Source organism: Nicotiana sylvestris, chromosome 5 (genome assembly GCF_000393655.2).
Source record: "Nicotiana sylvestris chromosome 5, ASM39365v2, whole genome shotgun sequence".
Taxonomy (NCBI): Eukaryota; Viridiplantae; Streptophyta; class Magnoliopsida; order Solanales; family Solanaceae; genus Nicotiana; species Nicotiana sylvestris.
The window spans coordinates 87,829,420-87,855,262 of NC_091061.1; the positions used below are offsets into that span (position 1 = coordinate 87,829,420).

At 38.0% G+C, this 25,843-nt stretch overlaps 2 protein-coding genes across 3 annotated transcripts; one reads left to right on the top strand and one right to left on the bottom strand.

Moving 5' to 3' along the window:
• Positions 1–11,278: 11,278 nt before the first annotated feature.
• On the bottom strand, positions 11,279–12,444 carry LOC138868937 (uncharacterized). The gene is made up of 3 exons (XM_070146518.1): positions 12,321–12,444; positions 11,700–11,948; positions 11,279–11,553 (listed from the first exon to the last, which is right to left on the bottom strand). Exons 1-3 carry the CDS (start codon positions 12,442–12,444, stop codon positions 11,279–11,281), a joined length of 648 nt encoding a protein of 215 aa, XP_070002619.1.
• A 5,110-nt stretch (positions 12,445–17,554) lies between these two features.
• LOC104225045 (uroporphyrinogen decarboxylase, chloroplastic-like) lies at positions 17,555–24,874 on the top strand. Of its 2 annotated transcripts, XM_009776807.2 has the most exons (6): positions 17,555–17,814; positions 20,042–20,163; positions 20,757–20,867; positions 21,050–21,238; positions 21,984–22,109; positions 24,090–24,874. In XM_009776807.2, exons 1-6 carry the CDS (start codon positions 17,697–17,699, stop codon positions 24,603–24,605), a joined length of 1,182 nt encoding a protein of 393 aa, XP_009775109.1. In that variant the 5' UTR covers positions 17,555–17,696; the 3' UTR covers positions 24,606–24,874. The 2 variants fall into 2 exon arrangements, with proteins under 2 accessions (XP_009775109.1, XP_009775110.1); XM_009776808.2 differs by lacking the exon at positions 21,984–22,109.
• Positions 24,875–25,843: the final 969 nt, after the last annotated feature.

Below are 25,843 nucleotides of genomic sequence, written 5' to 3' on the forward strand. Positions count from 1 at the left end.
TTTCCTGTGTCTTATTGAAATAAAATGAAATGAAAAACGGAAAATGAAAAAAAAAATCCAAACAAAAATGATAGCTTCAGATTCCCAACCTCAGTCTTTTACTATTTTTTCCAACATTAGGGCTCCAATCCTTGAGTTGATCCTTTTTAGACATAGGGCCTTCATTCTCTAGTCGCTTTTTGCTAACATTAGGTCTCCAATTCCGAGTTGAGCCTTTTTAGACATAGGGCCTCCATTCCCTAGTCACCTTTTGCCAATATTAAGGCTCTAATCCCTGAGTTAAGCCTTTTTAGACATAGGGCCTCCATTCCCTAGTCGCCTTTTGCCAACATTAGGGCTCCAATCCCTGGGTTGAGCCTTTTAGACATAGGGCCTCCATTCCCTAGTCGCCTTTTTGCCAACAATAGGGCTCCAATCCCTAAGTAGAGCCTTTTTAGACATAGAGCCTCCATTCCCTAGTCGCCTTTTGCCAACATTAAGGCTCTAATCTCGAGTTGAGCCTTTTTAGACATAGGGCCTCTATTCCCTAGTTGCCTTTTGCCAACATTAGGGCTCCAATCCCGAGTTGAGCCTTTTTAGACATAGGGTCTCCATTCCCTAGTCGCCTTTTGCCAACATTAGGGCTCCAATCCCTGAGTTGAGCCTTTTTAGACATAGGGCCTCCATTCCCTAGTCGCCTTTTGCCAATATTAGGGCTCCAATCCCTGAGTTGATCCTTTTAGACATAGGGCCTCCATTCCCTAGTCGCCTTTTTGCCAACATTAGGGCTCTAATCCCTGAGTTGAGCCTTTTTAGACATAGGGCCTCCAGTCTCTAGTCGCCTTTTGCCAACATTAGGGCTGCAATCCTGAGTTGAGCCTTTTTAGACATAGGGTCTCCATTCCTTAATCACCTTTTGCCAACATTAGGGCTTCAATCCTTGAGTTGAGCCTTTTAGACATATGGCCTCCATTCTCTAGTCGCCTTTTGCCAACATTAGGACTCCAATCCGTGAGTTGAGCCTTTTTAGACATAGGTCCTCCATTCCCTAGTCACCTTTTTGCCAACATTAGGGCTTCAATCCCTGAGTTGAGCTTTTTAGACACAGGGCCTCCATTCCCTAGTCGCTTTTTGCCAACATTAGGGCTCCAATCCCTGTGTTGAGATTTTTAGACATAGGGCCTCCATTCCCTAGTCGGTTTTTGCCAACATTAGGGCTCCAATCCCTGAGTTGAGCTTTTTAGACATAGGTCCTCCATTCCCTAGTCGCCTTTTACCAACATTAGGGCTCCAATATCTTAGTTGAGCTGTTGAGACACAGGGCCTCTATTCCCTAGTCACCTTTTCGCCAACATTAGGGCTCTATTCCCTGAGTTGACATTTTAAATATAGGGCCCCATCCCCTGAATAGTTTAGATTTTGTCAAATAACTCACGAAATTATCCTAGTGAAAACTGGGGCAGAAAAATTTTGTTCGTTTGTTTGTTTTTGGTGTCTGAGCAGGTTTTTACCTCGAGACACAGGGTTCGAGATGACCGAAAGAACGAGTCTCAATCTAGAGTAAAGAAAATAAAGAAAAGAACAAAAGAAGTGAATTCAAAGGTTGAAGCGGAGGAAGATGCGGACTGCTCAAGATATGATTGAAGTCACAAGCTTCGCCTGTCCTGCCTTGATCCAGTGCTGAAGAAAGAACCAGCACCTACATCTTGCGAGCATTAAGATTCGGATCGGGGTCCACAGTAAAATCAACTAAGACTCAAGATCAAGTTTCAAGAGATTTATAGATAGGAATCTTGTAACTCATAGTTGATATGCCTAGCTAGCTTGGCTTTTGATTTTTCTTTTTGGTGTCATCAGGAGGTCAGCAAGCAGTAGCAGCAGCAGCAGCGGCAGTGAAATCACAGCTCCCGGTAGTCCCAGCTACCAAAACTTCTAGAACTACACTGACCTGATTCCTTTATAGCCAAGGATATGTAGGCAACCTCTGAAGCAAGGTTCGGTCAGACATTTTTCAGAAAATGCTTCTCATGGAATGCCAAGCAGGCAAAAATTCCTCATAATTGCTCACTTTATCTTTGCCCGAAAACCCTTCGTGTCTCCAAGCAAAGAGGGGTAGCTGTGAGCACGTGTTTTTTGCCTCGCATGATTTACTCCTACAGAATTCTTAAATTTAGGATTTTCCTTTGATTATTCGATTTTTAGGAATTAATTGCATAATTTTCATGTAATTTGCATTTTTGTGTGCATATTTAATTTATATAATTCATAGAAAAAATACCAAAATAGTGCATTTGCATTTAGGACCCAATTTTTATATTTTTAGGATAATTAGTTATTTAATATTACAAAAATGAAGGAAAATCACAAAAATTGTTCATTTTGCATTTTCAACTTTTATTTTTTTGAATTTGTCATAGTTTTCTTTTAAATTAGGAGTTAATTAATTTTTGAAAAAAAGCAATTAGTTTAGGATTTAAATCAGGTTTTGTTTTTATTTTAATTTTGTTTTTTTTTAACAAAATGTGAAAATGAAATGAAAAGAAAAAGGAAGAAAAAAGAAAGAAATAAAAAGAAATTGAAGTTCTTAATAAAAGATCCGAATTTGGGCCAGCCCAGACCAAACCCACCAAAGACCCGGTCAAAATACCCAAAACCCAGCCCAAAACTACCCTGACCCAGTCCGGTTCCCCCTATCGACTCTAAACGACCCCGTTTTCCCCATTTGATGTCAACCGTCGAGGTTTGTTGATCTGACAGTTCAGAAGTGGGGAGGTCTTTATATAAATATGTCCAAATGCCCGCCCCCTACCCCATCTCTCATCTTTCTCACACCCCTCAAAGACCCCGAAACCCTAGTCAGCCGCCTCAAATCCTTCGCCATATCTGGTGGCGGCACCAGCTCCGTTCAAACCCAAACCAACACCAAATCATCTCCTCAACTCCCTCTTTCCAAATCCCTAATCACCGTCCCTCGAATCCCTTTGAAACCCCTCGAATTTCAAATTAAAGGGTAGAACCCTAGCGCCACCCTAATATTCTTTGGTGGCGGCACCACCACCAACCACCACCAAATTTACACCCTGAAGTCCCCTGCCTCCCCTCATTCCAAATATCCAAATACTTTCTTTCGAATTCCCCTCAAATTTCTCGAATATCAAATTAGAGAACTCAGCCTTAATTCCAAATTCAAAATTCAATGGGCCTGTGAGGATTTTAGACTATATTGAACCATAGTCGTGTGTTTTCACACGAAAACACAAGGTTAAGGTCTAATCTGGTCGAAAAATCGAAGGATTTCTTCAAGTGTATTCAAGTCCATTCTGAGCCCCACGGGTATTTCTTTTTCAGTTTTCTTCGGTTAAATTTTCTTTACTTTTCTTGTCATTTTAACTTGCATTGTCCATCATATATATATATATATCCGAAGGATCTCTCGGGATACTATCCCGTAGTCCAACTCATAGTGCGCAGGGATCTACCGAAAATCCCATTCCGTAGTTCCAAATGTAAATACCCAGTACTGGGGGAATCTATCGGGTGCATTCACATTGTTCCATATAACTGTGCAGGGGGATCTACTGGGAATCTAACCCATAGTCCCAAAGTAAACAGATAAGGGAGGGGGGGGAGCTACCGGAATCCCACATCCGTAGTCCCAAAATAAATACACAGCAACAGCAGGAAGATATACAGAAATGGCAAGATTTCATATTAAGGCAACAAGTGATTCTAGCCTAGCATGTTGCAAAGAATCCAAGTAAGGCAGGTAAAATCAAATAAAGCAAATTAAGTCACTTAGACATGCTTTCCTAAGCTAACAACATGATTAATAGTGCAAGAAATAGACACATGAAAAGAAACATACTAGTAATTATTTCAGAAAAAAACTGGATTTCCAACAATTAGCTCAAGTACGCACTCGTCACCTCACGTACAAGGCGTTTCAATTACCAAGTATACCAATCCTAAGGGGAAGGTCCCCCACACAAGGTTACACAAGCCACTTACCTTGAACCGACTCAAAATTAACTTGAAACCACACTTTTGCCTCGAGTATCCGACTCCAAATGGCCCAAATCTCTAATCGATTTCCCTTTATTTTCCTCAAAAATCCCTCTCAAAAGCTCCAAACCCGGATTAAAATGGTGGAAGAATAGCCAAATTTTGCAAAGGCAACTATTTATAAGTTTTGCCCAGCGATTTCTGCATTTGCGGCCTTGGGACCGCATATGCGGTCCCGCTTCTACGGAACAAGTGTCGCATCTGCGACTTTCATTAAATGGCCAATTTTCCGCACCTGCGATCTTCCACTGGCAGATGCGGTTCCACCTCTATGAAATATCCACCGCATCTGCAGAACCTGTTGAACAAACCAAAATCCGCTTCTGCGGTCTCCTTGGTCGCATCTGCGGTCCCCAAGCCGCAGATGCAAAAATACCAGACATCAATGCTACAGCTGCTCCAACACTTCTTCAACCTTCCCGTCAACCATCCGAAATCATCCCGAGGCCCCCGGGACCTCAACCAAAAGCGCCAACATCACCTAATACCTTACTCAAACTTGTACCAATCCTTATAATACCTAAAACAACATCGGGAACTTGAATTAATCACGGATTTAAGCCTAAGAACTCCAATTTCCTCCAAATACGCTTTCGATCAAAAATCTAACCAAACACATCCGAATGACCTAAAACTTTGCACACACATACCAAATGACATGACGGAACTACTGCAACTTCCGTAATTCCATTCCGACCCTCGGATCAAAATCTCACTATTGAACCGAAAACTTCAAAAATTCAACCTTCGGCATTTCAAGCCTAAATGAGCTACGGACCTCCAAAACACTATCCGAACATGCTCCCAACCCCAAAATCACCCAAACGGAGCTAAGGAACCATTGGATTTCCATTCCGAGGCCGTCTTCACACTATTTCAACTACGGTCAATTTTCCAACACTTAAGGTCTCATTCAGGGACTAAGTTTCCCAAAACTCTCCGAAACTCACAACCGAACATCCCAGCGAATCAAATTAGCAGAATTAAACTTGGGAAAAGTTGTTAATAGTGGATCAGGGCGTTAATTCTTAAGACGACCGGCCGGGTCGTCACACCAAAACAGAAAAAAAACTCAAAAATTTCTTAAGAAACCTTTTTGGAGAATATTTTCAGCCATTTTCCTCTTTTTCTACTCTTTTTCTGTGCCTTAATCATTGGCAAAAGGGTCCTTTATATAGAAGGTATTTTAGGGCAACCAAATCATCTTTTGTAATTCAAAAACAACCCTTAAGTTTCTGATTTTATTAATTTAACACCCCTCTGCCCCAGGATAATCCTTGTCAGCCCTTTTCTAGAAGCTTGTTATAAGCTTACTCAAATTCTATCCAATTCCAAACCAAGCAGCCTCGTATTTACCCTTTTTTTTTGTTTTTACTGTTTTATAGGTTTAAACCCAGTGGTATTGGACCTGGGCCATTTAAAACGTTAAGCCCAGTATTTACTTGGGCTTTCGTACCAATCGAAAACCAGTATGAACCCCAACCCAAAACAAAAACCACCTTATGCAAAAATAAACCAATATTGATTAATCACAAACTACTGATGCATTTTTAAGAAAACTATATATATTAAGAAAATAATTAAACCTAATTAATGAGCTATTAATCACTTGTTAAACAATTAGGCCTTAAAATAATACTAATCAATCTTTAGACAGAAAAAGGGGATCCCATTAGCTGATGTGAAGAAAAAGGAGGAGGATTATACCGATTATATCGCCAAAAGCTTCGACAACTCGAGAAAAGGTGGTAACTAATCCATTTGAACTCCGATGAACCACGAAACTCGGTCAATGGTGGGAATTGTTACATGAATACTAGCGGACTTTCGTCCATGGCTAATGCTTCATGCAACAATTTTCACCACACGCCTCAGACAAGACGAGACAGAGGCTCGAAGAATTTGAATCTTTCAAAGCTATTTGTCCAAAATCTAGCCAAACCTATGAGATAGGGCGTTCTTGACATCAAACGAACTCCCTTTGTTGAAAAACTAGGGGAATTCACAAGGACTTTAGCATGAATTGAGGATTAAGTCAAGAAAAATCGAACAAAAGTGAAAACCTCAAATTTTTTATTTCTTAGATTTCAAATTCAGAGAAAACGGGTGATCTTTTGGTGAAACCAATGGCGGGATAGGGATGAGGGGATGACGGGGGTTGGATGGTTAAAATTTGGATGCTTTTGGAGGTGTTCCGCCGCTGTGAGACGATTTTCGGGTGCAGGAGTGACGGTGGAGTTGGGCGGCGATTTCAGAGAGAAATAAGACCTAGGTTTTAAAACTCAATTTGGGTTGAATTAATGAAACCAAAGAAATTTGGGTTGTTTAATGGGGTTAATTAATTGAAACGACGTAGTTTTGCCATGCAACTACGTCGTTTTGGAGTGAAAGAGGTCTGATCGGGTATGACTCTTTGGGGCCTGGGTTTGGGTCGGTTTAGGGGAAATTTTGGGCCGATTTGGGTACTTAAAACAGCCCAAATTTAAATTAAAAACCCCCTTTTCTTCAATTACCCAAGGATTTCCTTTTCTTTTGTTTTTCTTTTTCTTTTTTTTTTTAATTAAAATATCCTAGATTAAAATCCTAAATTAATCTAAATTGTAAAACTAACCAATTACCTAATTATGAAAATTATAAAAATTACTTGATCTTAAATTAAAAGAGAAAAATCAACAATCTAAAAAATTAAAAGATAAAAAATGTAAAAATTGGCCATTTTTTTGTAATTTTTATTTTTAATAAAATAAATAATTAACTACTTAATCCTAAAAATGTAAAAACAAAACTTAAATGCAATGCATGGTATTTTTGGCATTCTCATGATTTTAATAAAAATTAAACGTGTACAAAAATGCAAACAATTAATAAAAATCCTACAAAATTCATATAAAATGGCAAATAATTGGAAAAAATCTATTTTCTTGGATTTTATAGGAGTAATTCATATAGGGCAAAAATCACATGCTCACAGTTGCCCCTCTTTGCTAGAAAACACGAAGGGTTTTTGGGCGAAGATAAAATGAGCAACTACGAGCGATTTTTGCCCATTTGAAACTCCATGAGAAGCATCTTTTGAAAAAGTCTGACCGAACCTTGCTTCAGAGGTTGCCTACATATCCTTGGCTATAATGGAATCAGGTCAGTGTAGTTCTGGAAATTTTGGTAGCTGGGACTACCGGAAAATTGTGATTTCAATGTTGTTGCTGCTGTTTCTGCTTGCTAAGCTCCTTATTACTCCAAAATGAAAGATGAAAAGTTAAACTAGCTAAGCCTATCAACTACGAGTTTTAAGATTCCTATCTATAAACCTTCTAAATCTTGATCTTGAGTCTTGGATGGTTCTTCCTGTAGACTCTGATCTGAATCTTGATGCTTGTTAGTTGCAACTGCTGGTTCATTCTTCTTCAGCTATTCGGATCAAGGCGGGACAATGCAAAACTTGTGACTTCAATCTTATCTTTGGCAATCCCCATCTTTTCTCCGCTTCTACACTTAGAGTTCAACTTCTTTTCTTGTTTCTTCTTTTCTTTTATTAGGGTTGCGACTTCCTCTTTTGGTCATCTCAAACCTTGTGCCTCACGGTGAAAACCTGTTCGAGCACCAAAGCAAACAAACAAATGAAATTTTCTGCACCAGTTTTCACTAGGAAACTTTCGTGAGTTATTTGTAACAAAAATCTAAACTATTTCTTTATTGAAAACAATAAAATCAGGATTGTGTATCTTTGAAAAAAAAAAATTAGGGAGTGGGGCCCTATATCTATAATGAAATCAACCAGGGAGTGGAGACCCTATATTGGAAAAGAGACTAGGGAGTGGAGACCCTATAGCTAAACTAACTTCAACTAGGGAGTTGATAACTTATGTTGGAAAAGTGAATAGGGAGTGGAGACCCTATGTCTTAAAATAAATTCAACTAGGGAGTGGAGACCCTATGTTGGAAAAGTGACTAGGGACTGGAGACCCTATGTCTTAAAATAAATTCAACTAGGGAATGGAGACCCTATATTGGAAAAGTGACTAGGGATTGGAGACCCTATGTCTAAAAATAAATTCAAATAGGGAGTGGAGACCCTATGTCTAAAAAATATCAACTAGGGAGTGGAGACCCTATGTTGGAAAAATAGACTAGGGAGTGGAGACCCTATGTCTAAAATTAATTCAACTAGGGAGTGGAGACCCTATGTCTAAAATAAATTCAACTAGGGAGTGAAGACCCTATGTTGGAAAGGCAGACTAGGGAGTGGAGACCCTAGGCTACCATGTTTTTTTTTTTGAATTTTCTTCTTTTTTTTTTTTTTAATTTTATTTAAGAAAAATGAGTAAGAATGCAGGAAAGAATTTGGAAGAGACTTCCTTTTGGATTGATTATTGCTGCAAAACTGTTTCTAGCCCTTGCACAGTTTCTTTTGGTTGCACCTGTTTCTTGGAAGGTTGCTTTGGATTGCACATGTTTCATGTTTTCAAACAAAGAACAATTGTTAGTTTGAAATGGTGGTTGGTTTTGTGGCCTTGATTGTTTTGATCTCGGTCCAACTCTTCGATGAAAACCTCTATTGCTCGCTGGCTTTCTGGAGATCGATCTCTCTACTAAACCCAGGGATCTTGAGTTTCCTAAATTTCACATGATGGTTCACGCATGTGGGGCTTTGGCCTTTTTCATCTTATTTTGCCTTGACTTTGAATTTCTTTCTTTTTCAATAATTTTGACTCTGAAGCATCGGCCATCATAGCCAGTCGAGATCAACTTGATGCACCTGCTGAGGTTGGGTGTTTTTCCTTAAATTTGGATTTTGTTAAGCAGAACCCTGTAAAACCAATCTTGCATCTTTTCTTTGTATTAGTTTCGGAGAAGGATTAAACCGAAAGGGATTCAAAGAAAAGTAAACAAAGGACAGGGTAATGAATTTAACAAGAAGTATCCCTTTCGGGAGAAGAAAAAAGGACTTATCAAGAGTACATACAGACTTCAATAGACATGACATGCTTCTTGGACTAGATACCCGATCTGCGCAACCACCCAATCTCTCATAAACCCATCATAACTCGTATCTTAAATCGAGAAACCTTGCCAGGACTCTATTAGTGCCGATGGTTGTGGGGAATTCCTTCTTTTTGATCAATGGCGCCCTTTGCGGGTTTTCGCCAATTGACCTCTCTCATTTCTCTTCTTACCGTCGCCTTATAGTGCTCTTTGCGAGTTTTCACTAGCAAGACTCTCTCATTTTTAATTTCTCAGCTCACCATCGCCTTATGGTGCCCGTGTGAGTTTTCACCAATAAGACTCTCTCATTTTATTCCTCTCATTTGATTGTATCAAATTCAAATAACCAACATACGTCCATTTTGAACATCTTTAACGGTTAATCAGAAGGACTTTAAACAGGATTTAGGGTAAAAGAGTTTGGATTGAATTACAACTTTGGAACCTTTCAGGCGAACCTTCGCCGAACCATTATAAATTTTGCCCTAGTTTCAACTTTGGGGAAGTGTGGATTTATGTTTTGGCGTGATTGAACCCCAGAGAGAGGCTGCCTACGTATCCTTTTGAAATCAAGTCGAACGTAGTTCAGGGAAACTTTGTTTTTGATTTTTTTTTCACAAACACTTTCGGGTTCCAAAGAGGGTAATTGAGGAAAGATAACCGACTCAAAGGGTTAGCAAATGGTTGAAGTGTTAGTGGTAGCGAGAATGAAGGCCTTCGCCATCCCAATCGGATAATATCGGTACCGCAGAAGGGTTAAACGTAATACACCTTTTGACCGTGTATGCATTTACAGCTGTTTCAGGGTCATTTCCTTCAACGTCTCCCAAGTACAATGCCCCTTTCGGCAACAATTTTCTTATAATGTATGGACCTTTCCAGTTTGGAGCAAACTTTCCTTTTCCTTCCTTGTGATGCGGGAGAATACGTCTCAAAATGAGTTGCCCCACTTCAAAGTTCCTAGGCCGCACTTTCTTGTTGTAGGCACGGGCCATTCTTTGTTGATACAACTACCCGTGGCAAACTGCGACCATCCGCTTTTCATCAATTAGGGTTAGCTATTCTAGACGGGTCTTGCCCCACTCACTATCCTCAATCTCGGCTTCAGCGATGATTCGGAGAGAAGGAATTTCAACTTCTGCGGGTATTATGGCTTCAGTGCCATAAACCAATAGATAGGTTATTGCTCCAACTAATGTGCGCACAGTTGTGTGATATCCCAACAATGCAAATGGCAACTTTTCATGCCATTGTCTAGAATTTTGGATCACCTTCCTAAGAATCTTCTTGATGTTCTTATTTGCCGCTTCAACGGCACCGTTAGCTTTAGGCCTTTAAGGGGTGGAATTCCAATGCATAATCTTAAATTGTTCACATACTTCCCTCATCACATGACTATTGAGATCCGTATCATTGTCCGTAATGATAGCTTTAGGAATACCAAAACGGCAGATGAGGTTGGAGTGCACGAAGTCTACCACTGCTTTCTTAGAGATGGCTTTGAGCGTGACTACTTCAACCCACTTTGTGAAGTAGTCAATGGCAATCAATATGAATCTATGCCCATTTGAAGCTTTTGGCTCGATCAGACCAATGACATCCATACCCCAAGCAACGGATGGCCACGAAACTAACATAGGACGTAATTCTGAAGGCGGTGCATGAATCAAGTCACTGTGCACCTGACACTGATGACATTTTCGGACAAAACTTAAGAAATACTTTTCCATGGTCATCCAGTAATAACCTGCTTGAAGGATTTTCTTTGCCAGGACGCATCCATTCATATGGGGTCCACACACTCATGCGTGTACTTCATTCATGATTTTTCTAGCCTCTTGGGCATCCACGCATCTTAGAAGGTTCAGATCCAGAGTCCTTGTGTAAAGACCTCTCCACTTAAGAAAAAGCCACTAGAAAGCCTTCTAATGGTTCTCTTTTGGTCTCCATTGGCTTGCTCGGGATATTCCTTTGTTTTCAAAAATCTCTTGATATCATGATACCATGGCTGAACATTTGGTTCTACCTCAACCATATTGCAATAACCATGCATTTCCCGGATTTGGATTTCCAATGGGTCAATGTGGACATTTCCTGGATATGGCAACATCGAGGCCAAAGTAGCGAGTGCATCGACTAACTTATTGTGAAACCAAGGAATGTGCCTGAACTCAACTGACTTGAACCGCTTGCTAAGATCTTTCATATGTTGCATGTATGTAATAAGCTTGATATCCCGAGTTTCCCATTCACCCTAAGCTTGTCGGATAATCAAATCTGAATTTTCCATGATCAACAATTCTTCCACATCTTGGTCGATTGCCATGTTTATACCCATAATGCAGGCCTCATACTCGGCAATGTTGTTTTTGCAGAAAAACCAAACCCGAGCTGTGGCTGGATAGTGCTGACCGGTGGGTGAGATCAAAATTGCCCCAATCCCGATAGCTTTTGCATTCACAACTCCATCGAAGAATATTTTCCAAGCATTGGTGTCTTCCGAAATTACCTCAACTGAATTTACTTCCTCTTTCAGAAAGTAAGTACTCAAAGGTTTATATTCATCATCAACAGGATTTTCAGCTAGGTGATCTGATAAAGCTTGGGCTTTCATTGTCGTGCGGGTGACATAGATTATGTCAAACTCGGTGAGCAGGATTTGCCATTTCGCTAACCTCCCGTGGGCATCAGCTTTTGGAATATGTACTTTAAAGGATCCATCCCGGTGATGAGATAAGTGGTGTACGCCAACAAGTAATGCCTAAGCTTCTGAGCGATCCAAGTTAGAGCGCAACAAGTCCTTTCTAACAAAGTGTATTTGGCTTCATAACTGGTGAACTTCTTGCTCAGATAGTATATTTCCTGTTCTTTCTTCCCGGTCACATCATGTTTCCTGAGAACGCATCCAAAGGAATTCTCCAACACTGTCAAATACAAATACAAAGGCCTTCCAGGTTCGGGTGGGACCAGGACTTGCGGATTCGACAAATATTCGTTGATTTTGTCAAAAGCTTCCTATCACTCATCTGTCCATCTAATCGTCGCATCTTTCTTCAACAACTTAAATATGGGTTCACATGTGGAAGTCAATTGAGCAATGAACCTGCTGATGTAATCCAACCTTCCCAACAGACTCATAACCTCTTTCCTGGTTCTCGGAGGAGGCAAATACCGAATAGACTTTATCTTTGTTAGATCTAGCTCGATGCCCCTCCGACTGACTATAAATCCCAAGAGTTTCCTAGACGGAACTCCAAATGCACATTTAGCTAGATTTAACTTCAAGTCATACTTACGCAGACGCTCAAAGAACTTTCTCAAATCCTGAACATGGGCATCCTGCATTCTGTATTTAATGATCAAATCATCCACATATACCTCAATTTCTTGGTGCATCATATCATGAAAGATGGCAGTCATAGCTCTCATGTAAGTTGCCCCGACGTTCTTTAAACCAAAAGGCATGACCCTGTAACAATAGGTGCCCCAGGGTATGGTGAAGGCTGTCTTTTCCGCATCTTCTTCATCCATCAGGACTTGATGATATCCAACATAACAATCCACGAAAGATTGTATCTCATGTTTGGCAGAGTTGTCAACAAGGATGTGGATGTTTGGCAAGGGAAGTTGTCTTTGGGACTTGCTTTGTTCAGATCCCAATAGTCAACACACACTCAGGTTTTCCCATATTTCTTTGGCACTGAGACCACATTAGCCAACCATATGGTGTATCGGACCACTCGGATCACATCCACTTTTAACTGTTTAGTGACCTCTTCTTTGATCTTGTCACTGATGTCAGTTTTGAACTTTCTCTGCTTTTGTTGGACCGGAGGATAATTTGGGTAAGTTGGCAATTTGTGTACCACTAAATCAACACTCAGTTCTGGCATATCATCATAAGACCGAGCAAACACATCTTTGAACTCGAACAAAAGTTGGATCAATGCATCCCTAGTTCTTTCATCAGTGTGAATGCTTATCATGGTTTCCTGGACCTCTTCTAAACTACCCAAATTGACTGGCGCAGTTTCATTTAAGTTTGCCTCTCCTGTTGCGCCGAGAGTCTCCTAGAAACAGCCTATCTACCCTTTTCGGGGTAGTGGTAAGGTCTGTGTACACTCTACTCTCTACTCCCTCAGACCCAACTAGTGGGATTCTACTGGGTATATTATTGTTGTTGTTGTTGTTGTTGTTGTTGTTTGTTAGTTTAATTAGTTTAAATAGTAGAAGTAATATAAATATTTATCGATTATGAGATTAATATTATTAACTATTATTATGATTATTATTACCTATTATATTGTTTATATTTTGAGAAAATAAGTATCGTTAATTTTAAAAACTATTTCACTATATTTATTGCTGATCGATAAGTGTAAAAAATTAATTTAAAAGGGAGGGCCAAAATTGGTTGTCAACAATCTTAATCAAATCAAAAGTACTTAAAAGTTGCAATAAACTTATGGCTTTTGACTTGTAAATTCTTGGGGCATAAGCACTTTACTATTTAGTGGTTAATAATCCATAATAATAAATAAGTTTAACAAATGCTTACCTTATCCAAACACCCACTTATTTGGTGTTGGTAAAATTTGAGTGAGCATATTAAAATAATTCTCATTTAGTTTCAATTTATGTGATGTATGTGTAGTTTGATTCGACATGAAATTTAAGAAAAATGAAGACTTTTGAAGTTTGTGGTGTTAAATACATTATGATATTTATGTGATGATAAACTTATGGTCTTAAACTCGATATGTGATGATAAGTATTATGATCACGTAATACTTATGTGATCATAAAAGTTTATTATTAAGAATAAAAAAGGTAACTTGATGCACAAAATATTCCATATTCAAATATGGTCCGAAGAAGGATTGCGATAATTATTTTCATGGCTCGAACCCATAACATGTAGGTCCATAGAGATTACTTTATCATTAAAAATATAATGAATAAAATAAAAGGTACAAAGTCAATTTTTTTTAAATATAATTTTTTAAAAACTAACTAATAGATAAAATGGGTCATCTCACGTGATAAAATTATAGGTGTTAAACGGGTGGGCCAGGCCGCTTTTTTTTTGGACCCGTACGGGTTACGGTCCGGGCCGGTTCCGGGTTGATTCTTAACGGGTTTAACGGGTTCGGGTTCATCCGGGTAAAAATTGAACTGTACGGGTTACGGGTTGAGGGGCCGGGCCGGGTTTAGTGTATTTTTTTTTTGTATTTTGTATAACTATTGTAAGTTATATTAATATAAAGAATACAAGTAAGATGGAAAAAAAATGCACTTATAAATTTCAAGTGCTACATTTATTTCAAAATTCAAACTTACAAATTAAAAGGCTTACATTTAACAAGTAAATTAACCAAAAAAGAATAAATTCAAAGGTTGTGCATTGACTTAGTAAGTTCTTCATAATCAATATGAACTGAGTGACCTTCTTCTGGAGTGTTAAATTCGGATGGGTTACCATGTGTTAATATATCTCCAAGTTCCTCGTCTTCTGGGCTATCAACATCTTCACGTCCTTGATTTCTTCGTTCCGATCTAATCCAATCTCTGAAACATACTAAAACTTCCAAAGCATTGCTTCCCAATGAGTGACGGGTGTCTCCAAGTTGTTGTCTTGCTTGGCTAAATGCACTCTCTGTTGCAACCGTTGAAATTGGCACATTCAGCACGTCCCGAGCCATAGCGAAAAGAACAGGAAATTGCTTTCCATTCTCATGCCACCATCCCAACGGTGAAAATTCCTTTGTGCGAGGCTCTTTTTGCTTCTGCAAGTAGAATTGAAGTTCATCAATGTTTCTGCTACTGGTTTGAGTGTTAGAAAATGTAGAAAAAATATTAAAACTATCAAGGCCTTCTTCATCATCCACAGTAGCAGAAGTGGTACAATGCATAGTGGGATTAACATTGCCTACATTAAGAGCAACATCATCAATTGCTTTTGAATAATAATTGTATAATTTTTGTAAATATTCATTTAGCTTGTTCATACAAGTATATAAATCTGGGGGTTTCAGTTGGTCCAATCTCCATATAAGTATATAAAGCATTCATTAATTGGTGACAATCAGACATCTTAATAGAAGGATTTAAAACGGAACCAATTAAGTAAATCGGAGGAATTGGAAAGAAATATTTTTTGAATTTTGCTTGAATTTTTTCAACAACATCCCTATATTTTTCTTTCTTCTTAAATTCAAAGAGTAGAAAAGAAATTTCAGCTATATGTACTAAAGCCATAGTAACAGTAGGGTAATATGCTCCAGAAAACTCAACAGTAGCTGTATAAAATTTATGTAAAAATTTAACAACATCATTAATGACCTCCCAAGTAGTAGTTGTTAACATACGGTTTGGATCAGTACAATGCGCATTAGCAACTTCAGTTATTGGGAATCTATATTTGTAGCAACATTTTAAAAATATATATGTATAATTCCATCTAGTAACAATTTCGTCTGGCATGAATCTGGGTTTAAGGTTATACTGGACACACTTATTCTTAAATTCCTTTATTCTAGATTGTCTATTATTTCCTTGAATAACACCAACTGCTCTTCTAACATGAGTAATCTCAGTTGAAAATAAATCAAGGCCACTTTTAACAATTAAATTATAAACATGACATGCACACCTAACATGAAAAATTTCATCAAGAGGTGGTTGCAAATGCAGTTTTAATATTGAAATTGCGGCATTATTGTTAGAAGCATTATCAAAAGACATACACAATACTTTTTGCTTGAGATTATAAAATTCAACAACTTCACAAATAGTACTACTTATAAACGTAGCAGTAGGACTCTGATCTTCATCATATCTAAAAGTGATAATACGTTTTTGCATACAAGTACTATCATCTATCCAATGACATGTAATTGTCGAATAATCATTTCCATTAACAGCATGGCCAATATCAGAAGTTAGAGAAACTCTACAAGGAAGGTGGCTAAACAAATAACGTATGTATGTTTGATATTGTCCATGAAGTCTAAAGATATCAGCTCTACAAGTACTTCTAGGGATACCTTTAAATAAAGGATTGTAAATCCTTTGAATATACATAATAAGATATGATGAAGAAGCAAAAGAAAAAGGTAGACAACCCAAAGCAATTATTTTTGCTAACTCCTCACGATCCTTCATTTTATCATATTTCACAAGACCACCAGTATTAGGGTTTAGAGTTGATTGATTTCCATCTCCATCAGATCCCCATTCTATAGGATGCTTAATTCTCATATGTCTACTAAGTGTCCTAGTCCCCCCTAATTGACCCCAGTCTTATGTTTAAAAGTATCATTACAAAATTTACATTTAACTCTATCAGTACCTTCTATTTCCTCAAAGAATTTCCAAACCTTACTTCTTTTTCTACGATTACTAGTCGGGGCCACAGGTGGTCTACTACTAGCAACACGACCACCACCCCTGCTAGCAGCTCCAACACTACTAGGTGTAAGTGGTATCTCATCTTCCATTTCTAATTCATTATCATCTATACCAAAATCTTCCTGCAATTGTTCATAGTCTATATTATTATCAGGTAATGTTTCAGGAATATTTGGAGAGGTATTTAAATTACTACCAGATGCTGAATCTGAAGTACTACCTCTTTTTTTATTTTTCCGATTAGTAACCTTGTTACAAACTCTTTTTGCAGCATTAAACATATTGTAAAAATTTAACTACTAGCAACAAAACAAATAAATATGCAAGTAAAATAATAAATAAGAGAAAGAGTTGGAGGGAGTGCACCGAATTCGGCAATAAATTGAGCATTTGATGATTCTGCAACTCAAATGTTACCACGAAGAAACGTCAATTCTTCCAATTTTGAAGTTCAATTGTTCAAACTTCAAAAAATAAGTACTACGATAAATTAAATTCCAAAAAAGAATAGTCAAATAGTTGATTGCACTTTAATAGGTGAAGAATGAAGATTGAAGAATGAGAGAATATGAGAATTGAGTGAAAAAATGAGGAAGAGGGGGGGGGGGTATTTATAGATTTTGAAAGGGGGGTTAATTTTTTTAAAAAAAAAACCCAAAATGGGCTATTTGTGCAATTCACCCGTTGGGCAACGACCATTTTCTGAAATGGATCGTTGCCAACGGTTAGATCTGGCCCAAATTAAAAAAAAAAAATTAATTTTTTTTTACCGTTAAACCGGGCCGGTTAACCAGTTTAGGGGTAATGTTCACCTAACGAGTTGGACCGGTCCGGGTAACCGGTATTTTAATGGTAAAGGGACCAACCCGCCTGTCCCCTAACCCAGTCCAACCCAGCCCCTTTAACCGGTCGGGGCCGGTTCCGATTTTAACCGGGCTGGACCGGTCCGAAACCGGGTCGACCCGGCCCGTTTAACACCCCTAGATAAAATTGAACATGAAGGGACTAGGGAGTAATAATAAAAAATAAGAAAGAGGAAAGAAACAGAGTAACAAGTGGAGCTTGGAAGTAATCGCAAAGCTCACCCATTAGTATTAGATTTGAGATATCCTGCCACCTTATCTTGAAGTTATCTACTTTTTCATTTACCCTCCATTTTTTTTTATCTTTTCGTTGGCCAAAACCCACTTTACCGACTGTTTGAAATGCAAAGCAATTTCGTCCGACGCTCGTAATCCCTTTTTTCACTTCACTCCGAAATCATGGCTTGTAACTACAGCTCCTTGTCCTCCTTCTCAGCAATCCCAATTTCATCTAAATCTGCATTTCCTTCTTCTTCTCGATGTAATGTCAAGTCCAGAATCTGTTGCTCCGTCGGAGGTATAATTTCAAGCCTTTTTACTTTCTAATTGCTCCTCTTATATTTTTCAATCATTCAATGCAGCTTAGTTTCACCAGAACAATTCGTTTCTGTCTGTGATTGGTGATATCTGTATGTGTTTTCATTTGTTGTTTCTGAATCTTCTTTATATATCGTTTAGTAATTTCTATGAATGGTTTATTAGTTTAAGCTTATTATGTTATACCTTGGTCCGGATTTTGGTTAAGTTAGGGCTTGTGTTATGATGGGATATGCTTTTGGAAATTCGTCAAAATGGTGCAGCGGATTGCTGTCTCTAGAACTTGGTTATGATCGATTAACTGAACCTGAAGAAAAACTATTTGTACTTTAGGTAAAAATTAACTACTTACATACCTAGCAATTTTTCAAATACGTTATTTTCCTCCAACTCTTTAAACATTGTGCTATCTTCCCCTTTTTGGTCGTCCTTGAAAACAGATTTATTTAGGCTCTTGCTTTTTGTATAGCAGAAAATTTGGTGAATAAGAAATTTTTTGAAGTAGCCTGAGATGGTTTGTCCAAGTCTTAGGTTTACATCCAAATGCATCAGTCCATTGCTGTCACAAACTTATAATTGGAAGGGCTAACATGGGACTGCGTAAGAAAATTCACTTGGGGCAAGTTGTATCAGAAGAGCTACAAACTCTTGCGGTTAATGTGGTATTAGCTAACAATAGAATGCAAAGAATTCATATAGGCAATACCAAGTACCAACTATTTCAACTTATGACATATATTTTGTGTTACACTTACATTAAGTTCGGAATTTGCTAGAAGTTTTTTTTAATAGTTTGGCATGTATAGGGATAATTGTGAGATTAGAGCGCCTCTCTTTATGGATTCCTGGTTTGCCATAAACACAGACAATTTAGCATTGTCATGAATGTCCCTAACTAGAGCGAAATGGTTAGCGAAGATTCATATAGCAAAGTCCCACTAGTTTGGGATTGATGTGTAGTTGATGATGAAGGAATTTTCGAAAGACTTGTTAAAATACAAAACTTATCGACCTCTCTTATCCAACCAAGAAAGAATAATCACACATGTTGAGCAAACAATGGCATAAATGAAGCTAATACAACAAAAAAGTTGAAAAAAGATGTCAAAGCTTATGCCTTCAAAATAAATAAATACTAAAACAATGTAAGTATAATTCAACAAAAGACAAATCTAATCCGGTAATTGTCCTCCACTAATTTCAAGGATACGGAGTCTCTTTGTTTAATTGTACGTGCCATTATATAGCGGTCTGTACAAATAATATCTTATGTGGAATTAGCACAAACCATCTAATTCTTAATAAAATCACAAGTTTAAAATATTTCAATAACAAGTCAAAACAATAACAACAACAAAGCCAGTTTGATCCCATAAATGGGGTCTGGAATAACAAGTCAAAACAATGGTTAGTTTGATTGGGAGAAGAGGATGAAGAATGACAGAAGAATTATGGTGATGGAAGGAGGAAAAAAAAGATAACAAGAAATTTGGAAAAATATAGAGACAATGCTTCAAAAGAGATAGGTAATTGGAAAAATCACAAGGAGAAAATGGACCGAAGGTTTATGTTAGATTTAGGCTTTTAGCTACCACCTTAAAAAAGGAGACCATTACAGAGTGAGTCAATGGCCGAAAATGCTAAGGAAAGTAGTGTGAGGGGAAAATTGCTAGGTCGAGTTTAGGGTACTATAGTGCATTATAGCCTATTATTTAAAGATGTTATAGATTACACAAAGTGTTGCATACTCATCCTAATTTAACGGAATTACCTAATAAAAAGCTAAAGCTACTTGTTTCCATATATTTGTAGGCAATTACATCTCTAGCTTTTCAACTAGGTCGAACTTCATCAAAATCTTTTCAACTAGGTTGGAATAACATATTAGTAAGACTCGATGGGAAATGAGCATAATTTTCATCACTGAATATTTCTCGTACTCTTTTCTACAACAAGCTAAATGAATGAGCAATGTCCTATCGTCAAACAGTGAGCTATTAAAGATAAACCTGCATATCCTTTAGATTCTCCTTGTACTGAAGTGAATCCGTGGCTAGTGTCTCTTGCATGCTTGTGTTGTTGCACTGCACGTTGGATTTAATGTGCTTATCTCTCAGGACTAGAAACCTTCTAATGTTCCAAAATTTCAAATAGATTTATTGTATTCTTTACATGGTCGCGTGATTGATGCTACTCTTAATTTCCAGGAACTGTTGCTGAACCAAAAGCTATAAATGCAACTGAACCTTTGTTGCTTGATGCTGTTAGGGGTAAAGAAGTAGAAAGGCCTCCTGTTTGGCTTATGAGACAAGCAGGGAGGTATATGAAGGCAGGTTTATAGTTCTGTTTTAACTTTGAGTATATCCTGAACTTCTCTGAGAGATCTTAACTGCATTCCATGCTGCAAATTTTGACTTACTCATGTTATCCGCTCTGCAAGAGATGATGTATTCTGTTAAAGATAATCTTTCGCCCAAATGGCTTCGAATAGATAACTTAAAAAATCGTCTTTAGGGATCTGACACTATATGCTCACACCTACTAATTGATGTACCTGAGATGCATTTTCTCTACTAATCAGCTGCTTGCATGAGAATGTAATGGCTTTATCTTTCTGCTTTGTTTGAAACTTAGGAGAAAAGAGAAGGGCTGGTAAAATAGGAAAAAAGTTTGGAACTTTGTGAATCATATTTGTTGGATATTTCATTGGACTTCAAGTAGGACGACAGATTGTGCGGATCATAAAGCTTGAGAAGTTTCAAAGCTCTAGTTCTGCTGCCTTTGTTTTTGAATTCTTTGTTAGCAGTTTTAAGGCTTGATCTTCATGATTTCTTTTGTGGATCTATTTTCTACACTTGCATTAGAAATTTTCAGATCATTTCATTTTCCATCTAATTACTATTCAGCATTTCTTTCGTGTAGAGTTATCAAATCCTTTGTGAGAAGCATCCATCCTTCCGTGAGAGATCAGAAAATGTAGATCTTGTGGTAGAAATTTCTCTACAGCCATGGAAAGTATTCCAGCCCGATGGGGTAAGAAACTTTATTGCAGTCCTATCTCGGCATGTATTTGGTGTTGCATTTATTGTTAGATATTTCATTATTTTTACTTTTTACCAGAGCAGTATCCCATCTTTGGGTGTTTATCACAAGCTATCATCTTAGCTCTATTATTGATTATTGGTTTGTTCTGATGGTTTTCCTCATGTTGGCAGGTCATTTTGTTTTCAGATATTCTTACTCCGCTCTCTGGAATGAACATCCCTTTTGACATCATAAAGGGGAAGGGTCCTGTCATATTTGATCCACCGAGAACAGCTACTGATGTTGAGAAAGTTAGAGAATTCATTCCTGAAGAATCAGTTCCATATGTCGGAGAAGCATTAACAATTTTGCGGAAAGAGGTTTGCTCTTTGTTTGTTTTATTTTTTATATATATGAACCTTGGAGGTTATCTGTTAAGGAGCATTTTTGTCTTTTCTTATTTGGAAATACCAGAGGTGGAAATAAGTCGAGGGATTTTGTTAATCTCCAACGAGGAGAAGCTTATTGCTTCCTTCCAAAAATTCATGTATGATGATGTTCGAAAAAGCTGCATATGTTTGTAGTTTGAGATCTTCAAAGTAAAGGAACTTAAACTTGCAGAGCAGTGTTTTGTTTGCTAAATATTATGGGCAGTTCATGTGATATAAACTGTGATTTGCTTAGAGTCTCTAGACAGAATGATTCGGCATCTCTACTAATCTCCTTCCGTTGTCACTATATGAGATCCTTGGGCAAAATGTTGTAAAATTATACTCCAACTGTTAATACACTGTATATGGAACTTAAGATATTAATGACTTATATTAATTATTGATAGTGGAACAAAATTAAGAATTGGTTGCACAATTAATTTGATAGAGAAAGCATCGCATCAAATTTTAAAATTTAATTAGCTTAATAAATTGAGTTCTTGAAAATCATAAAAGTTGTATATGGAGCACAGTGTCAACCGCGAACTGGAGTGATGCCATAGAATTGAAATGGGGGAGTAACAGAAAACGTTTGGGCTTTGCTTAAATTCAACAATGTTACAACCTGATTACTGTTACTATAACCTGTATGCTACCATGTTGATTGTGTTAGAACTTATCTTGGCTTTGCTAGGTCAATAATCAAGCAGCAGTTCTGGGTTTCGTTGGGGCACCATTTACATTGGCATCATACGTGATTGAAGGCGGTTCCTCTAAGAACTTCACAAAAATTAAGAGATTAGCTTTTGCAGAGCCCAAAGTAATTTACTATTGCTTCTCTATGTTACTAAACCCTACAATGACAATCATAGTTTGTTTAATTGATTGGATCATATTATGTTTTCAATCCTGATCATTTTATTGAATCTTCCGTTGATATTCCCTGGTCCTGCTTCCTGTATTAGGACTGCCCAAGCAATGTTGATGGATATTTCACTTTCAGTACGATTTTAATTTAGTGCGGGATTTATGTCAACCATCCATTGCTTGGAGTTTCTCTCAAACCAGTTTCAATTAAATTGCAGAAACCTTGATATGTAGATACTGATCCTATTTGTTGTCACACTTCTATCTGTTATGGGAAAGAGAGGGGATAGATATTTGGTGGCTGTCATCGGTTATATGATGACTTATGTATTCAATCGGGTACCGGAGCATTGTTTGTTCTGTATTTTTTCTTTTCTTTCTCCTATAGAAGGTAGAGTGACGGTTTTATCCGTTACCACCCAAAAAGAAGTCATCTTAGCTCTCTTTATTCCTTACCACCAAAAAGAAGTCATCTCAGCTTGGAGTTTCTCTCAGAAACAGTTCCGATTTTGGATTGCCGAGTTCGTGATTTGTAGACAGTGATCCTCTTGTTATCACACTTATATCTGTTGAGGGAAAGGGGGGGGGTAGATATTTGGAGTTTGTCATTGGTGATTTGGTGACTAAATTCAATCAGTTACAGGAGCGTGTTTTTCTGCTTTTTTCCTTTTCTTCCTGCTATGTAGTGCAGGGTGAGGGTTTTACCATTACCACCAAAACAAGTCATCTTAGCCTAGTTCCTAAAGGTGGGTGATATGCTGATGTGGTCTTTTTCTTTCTGCTGTTTTCACCTGGATTTTCTATGGTTTGGCAAGCTGCCACTGAGCTCCCTCAAGTTTGAGCAAGTGGCAATTCTGCTCTTATTTTGCCAAAGGACGGGCCATGTACTTTGTCGCCCCTAGCAAAATCACAAGTTGAAGAATGAAGCCTCGTTCATCGAGGTCTAACCAAGTAAATGCATTAAGAAATTCATCAAAAGGAAACAGAGGAAAAATAAATGAGGAAAATCGCAAAAGCACTGTCTCATGTCAACCACTCTCTTGTTAGAGAGCAGTAAATATGTTATGTTATATTCCAAACAGAAAATAAAAAGGAAAAGGCATGGAGCACGTTCTACTTTTGGGGAAATAAGTTTTGATTCCTAGAATTTGAACTGAAAATTGTGCTGTGAGGTAAAGTAGGAGGGGCGGGGAGAAATGAGAAATCTTTTTAAGCACCAAGGTTTCTTGGGCCTTAGATTTGTTTTATATGCAAATGCAAGAAGGTAAACGTAAGGACAAGAAAAGGGGAAACTCAGAGGTGTCTGATGCAAGGAGAAAGGAGAAATGTAAATTTAAGGGAAAGCTAAGCTCATTCTTTTGTCTAATTGCTCGTTGCAAGTTTTAAATGGTGAAACAAAGTCTATTGAAGATTCAGTTGGTTCATTTCCTTTCTTTTCTGCTGGAAGCCAACAACAATAACTCTAGATATAATAAGCTGCCATATTTTTGAACCTGAGGGGCTGTATGCCATTGTTATTGATACCTGACTTTTTAAACAAAAATAGCCTTTTCCTGTTGCAAATTTAATTAGCATGTTAAAACAACCTGCAGATCCATCCTCCGAACCCACCCTGCCCGGGAGAAAAGAAAAGAGACACTGCTGAAACATTTGACAAATCCTGTTCTGCATTGGGTCATGTGATCACCAATATTTGGGAGTGACATTAAATTGAAAATGGCATTAATTTTGTGCATGTAAATTTCCACACCCATGATCTACATGTTAGTACATGTCCTTTCATGTGGTTATATCAATGAATACTTGGGTTATGATTACTACTTGAAGCAGGGTCAATCAACTCCCTGTGTCAATTCTCCTTTTGAACATTTTATCACTAGCTTATGCTCTGCCAATTTATGTTGCAATGTTATCAATTGTTGTCGATATGTAGGTCCTTCATGCACTGCTTCAAAAATTTGCGACCTCAATGGCTAAGTATATCCGTTATCAAGCTGACAATGGTGCTCAAGCAGTACAGATCTTTGATTCATGGGCCACAGAGCTAAGCCCAGTCGATTTTGAAGAGTTCAGTTTGCCTTACTTAAAACAGATAGTTGAATCAGTGAAACTAACCCATCCTGATCTTCCGCTGATTCTTTATGCGAGTGGATCAGGTGGCTTGCTTGAGAGGCTACTCTTGACAGGGGTAGATGTGGTCAGCTTGGACTGGACAGTTGATATGGCTGATGGTAGGAGACGACTGGGTCCCAATGTGGCTGTACAAGGTAACGTGGATCCTGGAGTGCTTTTTGGCTCAAAAGATTTTATTACCAATAGGATAAACGATACCGTGAAGAAAGCTGGCAGAGGGAAACATATTTTGAACCTTGGACACGGCATCAAAGTTGGTACACCTGAGGAAAATGTGGCTCACTTCTTTGAGGTTGCCAAAGGTCTTAGGTATTAGAAACAGATTAGATTGTTATCAATTTGAACGTGTTCCATATTTTCCACGAGGTCTTTCATTCTTCGGCGCATTTTTTTCATTTGTATGTAATGCTTCCTATGAACAAGGGAAAATGTAGCTCCCTTCTTTGAGGTTGCCAAAGGTCTTAATTTGGAAACAGATTAGATTGTCATTAATTTTAACTTTCCAGAGATCTCTCATTCTTCTCATTTGTATCTAATGCTTCCTATGAACAGGCAAAGAATATATTCAAAGCATTATTTTTGGAATGTGTATTTTTCCCTCTATTTGAACTGAAGATGAAGCGTTGAAGATAGGTTATCCCATTGTGTATCTGAGAGTATATATTAACTGAAAGTTGACTAGTTCAACTTTGGTAAAGTTTTAGAGTTGAACCCACTAAACTTTTTGTATATTGGTTGCTGCAGCTTGTTTTCTTTTTTGTTCTCTCCGTCTCTGTGGTTTGTTTGCCAGTTGCATATACTTTTTCAGGAATGAGATGAAAGCTTACCGTTGTGAATTGTGAGCTATGTTGCTCGGACTCTCTGAAAATATAGCCGGATACGTGTCGGATCCTCCAAAAGTAGCGTATTTTTGAAAGATCCGACGCGGGTGCGGCGAACATAGCTTGTGAGGGGGTGGAGGTGTCGTGCCTTTGCTAAACAGTAAGCCTTTTCAACTAGGCTTGATTTTCTCATTATTCGCCAAGCTTCTCCGCCTCAGCTCGACAGCTCCTTTCTACATCGAGATCTGGCCCTTTCCTTGGTAGGTAGGTTTATCCTCACTCGTTCTGACCTATGCACACCACAGTCGCTAAGGCAACCCCATTCCAACTCGCATTGTATATGAAGTAGAGGATTTTGCTTCTGTTGTAATAGCGAGAAGCTAAGTTCCAGTTTTAGCTTTAGCAAACATGTGACGTCTGAACAGACTAGTCATACTCAGCCATTATTCTTCTAGCATATTTGGTACTAGAGAAAAAACACTCTTTTTGCAAATTTAAAGCAGTTTCGTCATTAAAGTCCGAACATAGCACAATATTTAGTCCAAGGACCAAAGCATACACACACTAGTCTCTGGACACGTGCGTTGTAGGTGTATCTCATTCTAATACGTACAAACGTCTTTAAACAGTATAGATAATATTAGAACATGAGTATGATGAGTAACACAAAAATTGAAGGGGAAAATTCAAATTCAAATTGATGAAAGGATATAATTCATTTTCTGATGATGAG